The sequence below is a fragment of the Porites lutea genome, chromosome 5 (assembly GCF_958299795.1).
Source record: "Porites lutea chromosome 5, jaPorLute2.1, whole genome shotgun sequence".
Taxonomy (NCBI): domain Eukaryota; kingdom Metazoa; phylum Cnidaria; class Anthozoa; order Scleractinia; family Poritidae; genus Porites; species Porites lutea.
The window spans coordinates 26,967,650-26,981,083 of NC_133205.1; the positions used below are offsets into that span (position 1 = coordinate 26,967,650).

A 13,434-nucleotide genomic window follows, 5' to 3' on the forward strand; every position below is an offset into this window, starting at 1 on the left:
TGAATGTCATGATCCGAACTTGGTTAAAAGGATTTTTTCCCGTCATTTCATCGCCCACGTTATGTTTGAATCACTATTAAGGACAATGAGATGCAGCGAATTTTATTAGCCACCTCGCCTAAGGCAAAAATTGACGCATCGAATGAACTTTCCCCGCAATGCTTTCAATTTTCCATTTTTTTAAATTAAAAAAGAGATATTAATTTCCAATCTATGTGACGTCAAAGTCTACATAAAATGTTGTTACATATCCGTGGTGTGCAATTTGTTTTTGCTGTGTTGGTGACAGAGGTAAAATCCTGCATCATCAATTTTCACGCCTAAAAAAAGAAGATCTGCTTCTCTCACTGGCGAAAAGTCTCAACACCTCTTCTAGGTTAGTGAAAGTTTATTTTCTCTACGGCCTTTCCAGCCCCAAGAGCTTGAAAAATCAGTACGCAGGGCTCGAATTTGTTAATTTTGAAAGGAAAGCGTACCACACTGACCAAAAGTCTCACTGACTTCAGTGATGTGGACACGCGGAGTCTTAAACTTTGTCCGTTAAATTTCCATTGCAAAGGTTTTTGCCTAAGGTGCTAACGTAGTGTCTGTATTCATTCCAGTTTTTAATTTCAGAATATCCTCTTCCTTATTTCATAAGAAAGGGAGTGAAAAAATGGTATTGTTCTGGCTGTAGTTTTTTTTCCCGTATTCTTCTTTCTCGATTTTTTAAACCCAGTAATATTGAACTTGCGACTAATTTTACTTAGTTCCACGCAATTAAGCTAACGGGACGCTAAACGGACAGCGTATGTAGGAGGGATCCTTAGGGGCCACTTCCAGATCTGTTTGGAAGTTACATGCCTTTACAACCGTAATGTGAAGTGGGTTAAAGAAATGTTTTCTCGAAGTGCAAGGCGGTAGTGTTATTTATTTCGCAAAGTGATGAATGTAGTCCATGAGAGAAGCCTGAATACGTAGTAAACTGGTTTGGTCTTCAATTTCAATAGATTGCATGACTTTAAGTTTTCTGTTTCTTTCTTTCTTTTTCGTTTTCGTAAACAGAAGGAAATAGTAGTAGCCAAATACTTCTTAGCACCGCAAAGGATTACTGCAGTTTGATTTGAACAGCTAGAATTCGGACGGTGGTATCTCCTCTTATAAAAACATCCTTTTGATAATAAGACATGGCTGTAAGCCGTCATGAAATGATTATTGGAAAGAGTCAGAAATAGTAATCAAGAAAATCCCTCATTCTCTGCGTTTGTCGCATTTCATCTTCACTGAAGTCTATTTAACCTTAAATTAGCACGAAGAGTTTCACCACATTTTATTCTTGTTCTTGGGTAAGAGACACACTGAACTTCTTGCTGCGTGCCGAAACTTGACCAAACTTACGACGGTGCCTTTCAACTGTTCTTTCTCGTTCTTTATACCCTGCTGTTCCAAATGTTAAAATCCATTCATTACATTTTGGGTTCTTTACCGAGACTTTGTGCGTTCCGACAAAAGTACTTAATTGATTTAAATCTAAGACCATCAATGAGGTGAACGTCAACTATGCAACTAATTCCTATTGCTCCGCATGATTTTCGTATTATTTCAGCATGTCTAATAGCAAAATATATATTTTCTTTTCCGGAAAAAAGTTTTAATAGCGAGGTTATTTTCTGCACCTGCTGTGCTTGAATTGAGGGACAGGAAATGCTTGCTCCCTTACTAGACGCCGAGGAGCCAGCCAGTCACGCAGGTCGTATCAAAAGCTGTTGGGGGAGGGGACAGTAGAATTGGCATCTAACAATTACCTTTACGAGTATAACAAACTACAATTAAAAAAATTCTTTTAACGAGCAAAACAAAAACTCTGTACATGCATCCCACTTTTTTTTTACCTTTTCTACATACAGTATCCGTCTTCCTCCGTTTCTTTGCTAATGTCTTTTACTAAAAATTAGCACAAAGTAAAGACCTGCTGGAAATTTCTCATTTCGACTGAGGGTCTGTCTCCAGAAGTTACACCGTTTTCCAGTTATTATATAGCAAAGAATTCCTCATACTATCTCAAATTAATTTTTTGATCCTTGAAATTAACCACTTTCTCCTTACTGTTTTCAGGGGTGCATTTAGAGTCCCAATGCACTCAGTAGCATTGTCGTCAACATAACTGGTGATACCGATAATCATATCGGTTACATCATAAAAATCAACATACAAACAAAAACATTGCAACTAAATTGTATTTGTTGGGGTGGGGAGGCAAAACAGAGCCTGCACAGGTCAACCATATAGATGCATAATCAGTCAAGGAGGTTGTGAAAATTAAGGATATGATTAACCAAGTTTATTCCTTTTGATGTCCCATCAAGTTTTCCTGTCTGCTAAAGGAAAAGGAAACATATGGACGAAAGAAAGGAAATTTTCGTTTTTTTCATTGAAGCCAGGAATTTAATAATTCTGGTTACACCTTACATAAAAAGGACAAAACACAAAACAAATAATAACTTTCTGTTAACGTCGGGCACCGCGAGGCTCCAAATATGGGGGAGGCGTCGCCCTCCCCCTTCCACCCTTCCCCCTTTTTTCTTTAATGGACGATGGATGTTCGTTTTCTCTAATGGAAAAACTCTTTCATGAGAACCAAAATAAACCAAAATACATCGCCAATTTTGTCTTTTTGGGTATGATCGAGCCATATTTGGTCAAACCAGAAAAATCGACGTCTATATTTAAACAAGAACGACAGGAATCTCACCAATGATGTCTGATCAATATCATGTAACCGTCGAGAAAGAAAAAATGAAGATAGACAATTTAATAAATTTTCTACTAGAAATAGTTCAAAGGATTGCAACTTGACAACCTTGGCAGTGTTCCTTGAAAAGAGATCCGGTAAAAAAAAAATGTGCACAATACAGTGTACGATCACGAGCGTTTGATTTCTATCTGGTTATGGCTCTGAAACTAATTAAGATTTCAGTTTCAGTTGAATCATTCTAAATTTTAACAGTGCTTTGTTAAAATCGTTTTTACAAGTTCCATGTGTTACACTCCCACTTTACCCCACCAACCAAACATTTGTGAAGTATACTATATTTAGATAATTTATGGAGGACTTGTGAACTTTAAATCCAAAACGGTACCCCTTTCATATCTCTTGATATCTTTTAGAACATGGCATCCCCTTCATATACACACAGAACCGTTTTAACAGGCCTTATCCCGAAGCCTTTACTTTCCATTTTGTTCCTTTGACACAGCGTAACTTTAGTTACTTTCTAAGCGACTCTAACTCACTATATTTTTATTACTTTCTTAATAAATACTTACATAGCCTTGATGCATCAGCTGGCATAAATGTTGCTTAGGGGAGAGACTTAGTGGTTCGGTCGTAAAGAGGTTTTTTTTTTTCTCTCCTTTTCGTTTTCATTTTTCCGCGCTAGCGAATCCGATTTTTCCTCAACAATCTCCAAACTGTTTCTTCTGTAATTGCATTCCAGTACGTGCGTCTTATTATATTTTCTATATTTGTTAGTGTTGTTACGACGCTATTCGGCGTACCCGAGTTCACGGCCGGTATCTCCTCGCAGTCGATAATTTTCCTTTTTTGTGATACTGATGTACTAAAAAAATGAACGTTGCTCAGAGATACCGTATTTATTGGAACAGGCGCCCAATCTCGAATTAGCGCCCACCTCAAATAAGCGCTCATCCTAAAGGCAGAAAAAAATAATAAGCGCCCAGCCTTGAATAAGCGCCTTTCACCTCCCAACCGAAAAAAAATGAATACGTGCTAATAAGAGACTTCCCCGGAGACGGAGTTTTCTTCAGAGTATTTTACAGAAACCTTGCTTTGTAACATCTTCGAGTTTTGTTATTACCATTTATTGTTTTGTTGCAAAATAAACATACTAAACTTTTTTAAATTGTGAAAATTTAATAAGCGCCCACTCTCAAGGTCCAAATATTTAATAAGCGCCCAGGGCGGTTAATCGAATAAATACGGTATTTGAAATGCGTGACAGTTCAGTCCTTACCCTTTCCTATACCTTAACCGGCGAAATCACTTCTCACTATATGAACTTTTTAAAATACTGAAAGGCGTCTCTTCAATTTTCCTCAAATGTAACTCTCTGTTTCTCCGGGAATGAAGTAGTATAACATCTGCCTGAGACGCAAGGCAGTTTTTCCTGCTTATAACTGGATGTTCTTAAACGCATACGTCTCTTTAATATATAGTAGAAATACGTTATCGCAAAAATCTCGCGAAGCTGTTAAGAGTCAGCAGTGAAACTACTTAACTTCTCGTGCTGAGAGTACCTCTCACTCGTTCGCTTCGCTCACTCGTGAAAGATACTTTCCTCACTCGAAGATAAAATTCGTATCCCCGCGCGGCCATGTAATATCCTCTATGTAATACACCACTAGTTGGTTTATACTGTAGCATGACTCACTCTTAGTTTCAATGAGTTTGTACACTTTTTAATTCCAGGGTTGAGTCCCTACCCCCATATAGCACCATCACATCAGTAACGTGAAACTATGAAATAATATGAAAAATAGGGTTTGACCCTACAAATTAAGACCAATTTATGCGTAGATAAAAACAAAACAGAACAGAAATACGACTCCTTACCTCTATTGACCTTGTCACTGGAGTTTCTGTACTCCTGTCTCGATTCGATTGTGAATGCAAAGGGCAATAAATAAAGCGAAATAACTTCAAACAAGCAGAGATGGCGACCAAACAAGGATTTGATGCCCACTTGTCTCAGCCCAACTGTATTTTCGATATTCCTGCACGTGTAATTCGGCTTAAAAGGAGGGTTTCTTTGCGTGAAAGGTCACTGAAGTCAAGCGACTCGATGTAATCCAATATGGGGAAGCTGCAAGTCGATAACCACTTTTCTGAGCCCGCCTACCCAGCCCCAGCAAACGTAGAGCCTGGAACAGGCGAGAACGCAAGGAACCAGAATTAGATTCCTCGCTGGATACTCGCGTATTTTGAAGTGGTATGTCATATCCCGTTTATGTTTAGTTTAAAGGGAAAAAAATCCTTAAGAGGAGTCCCACTGGAAACCTACGCGAAGTATTAAAAAGTTAAGTCTTGCTTCCTCACATGAAAGCTAATTCACCTCACTCACAAATTACGTAACATCTGGCGGACGGTTCAAACTCGTTTCAGTTTTCTTTTTTGAAACTCATTTTCCTGCCGCTAATATACTTCATCGGTCATCCTTGTCTCTTTGAAAATCTTTAATGATTTCCTAGACAAAAGACAATATCGCGTTTCTAACGAGTTTCTACCTTCTGGGATCTTATAGTTCTGTGAGGGATATATTGTGGACGGATGAATTTGTGGCGAAAACTACATTGCTCTACTATTTAAAATATGACAAGTTCTCTATTTTAAGGCACTCCATTTTTTTGCTTCTAATCAATGAAATTGCAATTGTCAAGGGGCCATGATTCTCACTCAGGATCCGGAGTCAGTTGACTAACAAAATATTGCCGCACGAACCAAGAACTTGACTGTACAATTTCCATTTAAGATCTAGTAAATTAACCTTAAGAGAATAGTGTCCTGATATTGGTGTCGTTTGTATTCAGCAAGAAATATGCTCGCTGTGCTATCAGGATATTGAGATAAACATCACATCTCATCGCTTTCCTCGCACTGATCTTGAGTTAGGGATCTCAGGATTTGACTCCGGGGGGATCGCATATGAAATTTGCGGGGGCGGGGTTCGCGTTTTTTGATTAAGGGTGTATTGGTACGGCTGTACGTGAAGAAATAAAGTAAGCAAAAGAAGGGAAAAACAAGAAAGACAAAACCAACAAAATAAATGACTGATAACTGCAATTCCCTCTTCAGCCGTCTGCTTCACTGACGTTTAGTATATTTCTTTTATTTAGGGGCCAAAAAAGAGGGAGCCACGTTCCAATTGACCTCATTTATGGACCCTCTTAATTTATATTTTAAGAAACCACATTCCTCACTTTTTTGTGCAGCACTATCTATGGGCCTTTGTGGGTAGCTGTACTATAGAAAATCAAGTAAATTGGTTTAACTTGGAAAGAAGATAGGGATTACAGTCATGTTTTAAAAGAAAAAAATTGAAAGGAATATTCTGATATTAGCTAATTGGCACTCCTATTAATATCGTCACTGAAACATCAATTAAAGAAATTCGACACGGATCTTGAAAGCCAATATTAGATGTTGTGGCTAGAATCTTCTCACTGACGCGCTTTTAGCGCCTTACCCTAGTTATAATTAAATCAGTGAACTCAGATCAACACACTTGAGTTTGAGGAGCTACTCTACGACTTTCTAAGCGCAACGTCGCTTTTCTAAGGTTGTTGTTGTTGTTGAATTTTTGGCTTTTAGGACCTGATCAGCTGGAAAATTATGATTCTTTTGCTGTTTGCTCTCTTTTTGGCATCCTACACTGAAGGTAAGTTGAATTCTTTTTTTTTTCTAAGCTTTTAGCAGGGGCACCCAACGAATATTTTTCTGAAAATGAGCCGTTAACTACAGAAAACCAAAATTTAGATGCTTTTAAGGCATTTTCAAGCACTTTTCTGTGTTGCTGGAAAGAATTTATCTGTTCCTCACTCCCAGCAGGTTAGATGGCTATTCTCCCAGCCAGCGGAGCGGCCTTCTCCATTTTTGCCAGCCAGCAGAAAAAAAATATATCTGTATTCAAATAAGCGCCGCAGGGTTGCTTGGAAATTGCGGCGCTGATTCGAGTATATACGGTCAAAATAAATAACACACAGCCTTATCTCTCGCTTGTCAACCAAGAATAACAACAACTACAATGGTAATGAAAAAGGAACGTCACTAAGCCTTCCCTAGATGTACCTTTTGTGAATCCTATTCAGTCCAACTTGAATATAATACTTCAGGCTGTTTAATAGGTTTTGACAACCGTGAACTCGCGCTCCGCCAAAACCCGAATGTTTTAATTAAGAATTTTTTAACAGTTGTGTAACACTATTATGTAAGATGAACGAAAAGAATGCAGTTACCAAGAACATGCAGATATAACACTTTATTGTGACTATTGGCAACCTTAAGATACCTTTCCTTTACACCCCGATAAGTTTGTTCTGCAGTTGGTGCTTCCACAAAAAACCTAACACACTTACATCTAAAAACAAGGAAAAAAAGAACCATTAGACGAATATTAAAGAAAACCTACTAAATCCAGCTGAAAGAGGTAAAAATATAATAATTCCAACAGACAAGTGTTTTTTTTGTTTAAAAATATTCTCTCCCTAAGAATGAATGGAATGTTGCTATCGACATCATCCATCACGGGCATGTAGAGAGGTTTAATTAAATCAACTTTTCCCAAATTTGGTTCTAAACATGGTTGAAATTGTGTCTTGTCTGTATGTTAAAGCCTTTTCCTTAAAACAGAGCTCCTCATTAACTGCTATTTATTTTTTTAATTTCTAAAGATACACATACTGAATAAGGGCTAGGACATTTTACTTCTTGGTTCTAAACGGTTGAGCTACTTTAACCGCATTAAATACAGTTATAATTGAAACATGCAATTTCTAGTGAAGATTAAAAAAAATTTACATAAATGTACCGCATAAACCATGGATCAGTATTTGCAATCCACACTACATCTGCAACCTGCACAACAATCATTGTAAAATAGCACAAAAATTGAAGACAATTGTACACACATCAGCAGTAAATTTATAACCATGTCTTCCAATTAAACAAGAAAGCTATTTAGGAATTTATTAAAACAGCTCTGAGACGGTTGCCCTAGTTGAAACAAAACAAAAAAAGAGTAAATGATTTTTAAAAAAAGTTTAGAAGGACAAATAACTGACAATAAGGCCAAGCTAACAGCACCCATCGTCAGAAGCCTTACACAACATGTGGAAGAAGAGAGAGTCAAAAGAACCAACAGTAAAAGAACGCTCGTTGTCACAACTCTAGCCCCACCTAACGGCAGGAGAGAGGGTCGCAAGGACGAACAGACAAAGAATGCTCGTTGTCACAACTCTAGCCCCACCTACAGCGGGAGAGAGGGTCGCAAGGACGAACAAACAAAGAATGCTCGTTGTCACAACTCTAGCCCCACCTAACGGCAGGAGAGAGGGTCGCAAGGACGAACAGACAAAGAATGCTCGTTGTCACAACTCTAGCCCCACCTAACGGCAGGAGAGAGGGTCGCAAGGACGAACAAACAAAGAATGCTCGTTGTCACAACTCTAGCCCCACCTAATGGCAGGAGAGAGGGTCGCAAGGACAAACAGACAAAGAATGCTCGTTGTCACAACTCTAGCCCCACCTACAGCGGGAGAGAGGGTCGCAAGGACGAACAAACAAAGAATGCTCGTTGTCACAACTCTAGCCCCACCTAACGGCAGGAGAGAGGGTCGCAAGGACGAACAGACAAAGAATGCTCGTTGTCACAACTCTAGCCCCACCTACAGCGGGAGAGAGGGTCGCAAGGACGAACAAACAAAGAATGCTCGTTGTCACAACTCTAGCCCCACCTAACGGCAGGAGAGAGGGTCGCAAGGACGAACAGACAAAGAATGCTCGTTGTCACAACTCTAGCCCCACCTACAGCGGGAGAGAGGGTCGCAAGGACGAACAAACAAAGAATGCTCGTTGTCACAACTCTAGCCCCACCTAACGGCAGGAGAGAGGGTCGCAAGGACGAACAGACAAAGAATGCTCGTTGTCACAACTCTAGCCCCACCTAACGGCAGGAGAGAGGGTCGCAAGGACGAACAAACAAAGAATGCTCGTTGTCACAACTCTAGCCCCACCTACAGCGGGAGAGAGGGTCGCAAGGACGAACAAACAAAGAATGCTCGTTGTCACAACTCTAGCCCCACCTAATGGCAGAAGAGAGGGTCGCAAGGACGAACAAACAAAGAATGCTCGTTGTCACAACTCTAGCCCCACCTAACTACAGGAGAAAGGGTCGCAAGGACGAACAAACAAAGAATGCTCGTTGTCACAACTCTAGCCCCACCTACAGAGGGAGAGAGGGTCGCAAGGACGAACAAACAAAGAATGCTCGTTGTCACAACTCTAGCCCCACCTAACGGCAGGAGAGAGGGTCGCAAGGACGAACAGACAAAGAATGCTCGTTGTCACAACTCTAGCCCCACCTACAGCGGGAGAGAGGGTCGCAAGGACGAACAAACAAAGAATGCTCGTTGTCACAACTCTAGCCCCACCTAACGGCAGGAGAGAGGGTCGCAAGGACGAACAACCAAAGAATGCTCGTTGTCACAACTCTAGCCCCACCTAATGGCAGGAGAGAGGGTCGCAAGGACGAACAGACAAAGAATGTTCGTTGTCACAACTCTAGCCCCACCTAATGGCAGAAGAGAGGGTCGCAAGGACGAACAGACAAAGAATGCTCGTTGTCACAACTCTAGCCCCACCTAATGGCAGAAGAGAGGGTCGCAAGGACGAAGACACAAAGAATGCTCGTTGTCACAACTCTAGCCCCACCTACAGCAGGAGAAACGGTCACAAGGAAAAATGACCAATGAATACTCAAACATGAGCAAGCCCTTTAGTGAGAGGAATAGTGTTTTGTTTACATAGACTTACTCTTCTGTCAGGCAGGTTAAGGTAAAAGAAGTTTTAACATGACCAAGTGGTTGACTGTCTGCCGCTATATGCAAAAAGGAAATCAAAGATCCATTGCTAAGATTACCAATGTACACTATACAACACAGTTCAATGATGCATTCTCTTCACACCAACCAGGTTCATGTCTACAGAAACGGATGTCTTTTTATAAGTAAATTAATAAATTGTTTTTTAAGGGGAATTTTCAAAGGTTTTTGTAGCAGCATCAAAGTTAAATTATCATTCTTTACATGTGTACGTTTCCATAATGTTCTTTTCTGTCCTTTGTTCCTTTGTACCAGGATAAATTAAATTTCACGATTAATCATTATGGTTGACTGATCCATTGACTACAAAAAGATGTTATGTTGACATTCATGTTCTGATTAATATCATAAAATACATTATATAACTAAAGTAAAAATTACGCATAAAATAAATGTTTACCTGGGCTCAAGTCATATTTCCTCCTGTCACTACAAGCTTAAGAAAAAGAAACAGAAAAACATTAGTATTATTTTCATTATTACACCCATTTGTGCAGCACTAATTCCTGATGTACATGCCACAATATTACTCTACATCTGATGATGAATATGGGTAAGATTAAATTTAGACAACAGACAAATCTAATCATAAAGAGGTCAGTGTTTGTCCAGGGTCACATCCAACTTCATTATGATGTATGAAATATCAGGATATCCACTGGCTAACATGGTATAACAATTGCATACATGTAATTTCCTACAAAATTCCTATTATTATGATCTGTTTCTTAGAATTATGTTTTGAAATTACTGCAGGGAGAAAAGTGTATGCAGCACTACTAGGACTCAAAAGCTGAGTTTTAATCTCTTGAATGTACATGTAGAACTTATTCCATAGCGTTTCCTTTTTGTATCAATGAGAGCTATAACAATGAGAAAACCAATGGAATATTGTGTTTTTCAGTTAATATAAATCAGCCTAGATGTATTATTTCAAACTTGACCTGGTGCAGCCATTGTTTAATTCTGCAGAATATTTAGCAAATATATAGGTAGCAAATACAAAAACATGAATTCTCCATATAACATACTTCTGTTCTAGAAGTATATTGTTTTAATGTGAGGGTACATGGGGTGGGTTAATAAATCATAATGTAACTTCTTAATATATACAAATAGGGCTGTATAGGTAAAAGGATTACAGAAGATGAGCTTCTTTATGACTCAGTCAATTCTAAACATGCCCACCCCCCTCCACATGCATTTATCATTTTTTAATTCGAAAGCTGCAAATGCCTGCCCCTACTGTGGGGCCAGTAGATACATACAAAACCCCACCATGGAAATAAAAGTTGGAACAAATGCCCCAGTATCAAAGCAAAAGTTACATGTACGTCACCTTGTAAAAAGCTGAAAATTGTTACTGTCAAACTCCGAAAACAGTGAGCACCTGAAAATTTTCAGGATTGTTGATTGTGTACCGGCCAATAGGAATACGCAAGCAAAACTCTAAACCACAAACTAATTACCATTGCTGTTTGTGTGTAAGTTATCTCACGCCTAATTATTGCCTGATTCTCATAACACAATAACATTCCATAAATATTTCTGGTGTTCACGGTATTGTGAGTTTCACAGTAAACATACTTAACAACTTAACTCAGCAACCTTACAGTTTTCCTGATATCCTTACAGACCCCAAAGACACTGCAAAGAGGGCAACTTTACAACCCAAAATTACTTAATAAGATAAACTTTCCAGGGTAGACTTGGCAAACAGTATGGCATATACAGAGTACATACATAAGTACAAGCTTAGATGGTACCCCTTAAGGGGGTAAGGTTAATTAAACAGTGAAAAATTTCCAACCCCAATGATGCTTTTGTCAATTAAAAATGCCCACTGTAGGAACAAAATGCCAGAAAAATTCCCAGGGAGAATGGGTATGCTTGGAATTGACTGAGCATTAGGATAAATGAAATAAATATATTTACATGTACAACTACACAGCATTTGAATTGAGACAAAATCTTTGCAACAAGTAGAAGTAGAACACAATAAAAAGTTTAATTATTAACTGGGCTAAAATCCAAGATAAAAAAAAAAAACAAAGAAAGGATGATATTCTGGAATCGAAAAAATGCAACTTTTCAAGAACACAATGAGTCGGATTTTGAATTGCTGTTAAAACTCGTGGTAGTACATGCTGGCTGTTTTGTTAGCTTTTTCAAAATGTTTTGTTGACGTTGTCAAGCATTATCAGAAAATATTACAGCTCAGGGTTCAGTATGAAAGCCACTGTAAATAATTAAAAGCAAAATAAAGAAACGACACCAATTAATATGCACCGAAATAATTCTTTCACAACACACTCCTCAGAAGACTCGATGTATATAGCCTGTGAAAACATCCGTTTCTTCTCGCTCTTCGCCGCTGGGGAATCGCGCAAAACGTTCCCAGCGGCGAATAGCGAGGCACATTTTACAGTTGAAGAATTTGAATTCATTACTTATCCTTTTTATCCCCAGTATCTCGTTCGCGCTTTTCGAAATGGTTTCATCCGAAAACCACCAATACACACTGAAACTAAGCCAACCCTTGAGTAAAAATAAGACTAAGAAAAGAAGAATCGTTTTGAAAAGCTATCTAACGGCTGCGCGCCAAGGCTTTCACCGAGACCGAGAAGCGATTTTTATGGCATTTAGTGACATGCAGATAAGTAAGACAAGGGAATTAAAAATAACATGCATGCATAATAGTAGACAATATATTCAGTATATTCAACGAAACCTTAGCTTTTGCATAAACATGAATCTCATGAATCGTCCTAACCGCCAGTGAACCGTTGCCAGTTATCCAGTGGCGGAGCGTAGCCTGATTAAGCCTGATTTCGAATTTCATGGTGCCCACGTGCAGATTTTTTGATCAGCGGTAAATAAATCATAAGCGCGCGACTCCGCGCGCGCACAATTCGCGCACATAGAGGAGCCACCTGAGAGGAGCCGATTACTCCTGATACCCAGCTGGATATACACCCAAGAAAAATTTCTAACAAATTAGAGGGATAAAATATCTCCAGCAAGAATTTTTGATACATTTGATAAATTTTCGACCGCAGATTTAAGACTTTACTTCCCAGCAGAACAGCCGAAACCTCAGTTCCTAGCCAGCAAAAGTTTCTCTGTAGAACAGATATTGTGAGGAACAGATCCGTTGGGTGCCCCTGTTTTAGGCTGGGAAGATGAGCTCCGAGATAAGCTTGGAAAATGAAAAGAGTGACAGAAATACAGTCCAAAAGAGTTTTTTTTCCTGGGATAACTTAAGAGAACGGCACCTTTCACCGCGGAACGGCTTTGAAACTAAAATTTCGAGGACGTTTTTGGACTTTTTACATTTAGGGCATGAATTTTTCGTCATTTCAGGCCTTGGAACCTAAAAATGAGCCTAGCTAGCTGTAAAAAGGGGCAATACGGAGGCAATACGTCCTAGCCGGCATGATCACATGCTGTTTACGGAAAATTCCCTCATCCATGTCAGGAAATTCTGTATTTTAAAGCCTCCCCTAGGGCATGACTCAGCAATTGAGGACATTTCTGCTACGTTTTCAATGTTGGTTAGCATGCAAGGATTTTTCCCATGCCTATCGTCAATGATTTGCTCACTGGTAATAGAGGGGGTGGCCCCAGAGTGGTTTTGCATTGAAATTGGCATGCAACAGAATTTCGCATGCCCTGTAAGCATAATTTGAGGTTCTGTGACCTTCTTACCCAGGCCGCGAGAAGCCTAGGTTCTAGTAATAAGTAATTCATACCCAGCAAAATCCCCGGCATGCCGGGCAT

The 13,434-nt window shown here is 39.3% G+C and overlaps 1 protein-coding gene across 1 annotated transcript in view; it reads left to right on the forward strand.

The window, feature by feature from the left end:
* The first annotated feature begins 6,257 nt into the window (after positions 1-6,257).
* LOC140938893 (bone morphogenetic protein 1-like) overlaps positions 6,258-13,434 on the forward strand; it is a 44,500-nt gene continuing 37,323 nt past the window's right edge. The window contains exon 1 of the mRNA XM_073388420.1: positions 6,258-6,434. Coding sequence (XP_073244521.1) covers positions 6,389-6,434 — 46 coding nt within the window. The 5' untranslated portion in view covers positions 6,258-6,388. The remainder of the gene's footprint in view (positions 6,435-13,434) is intronic.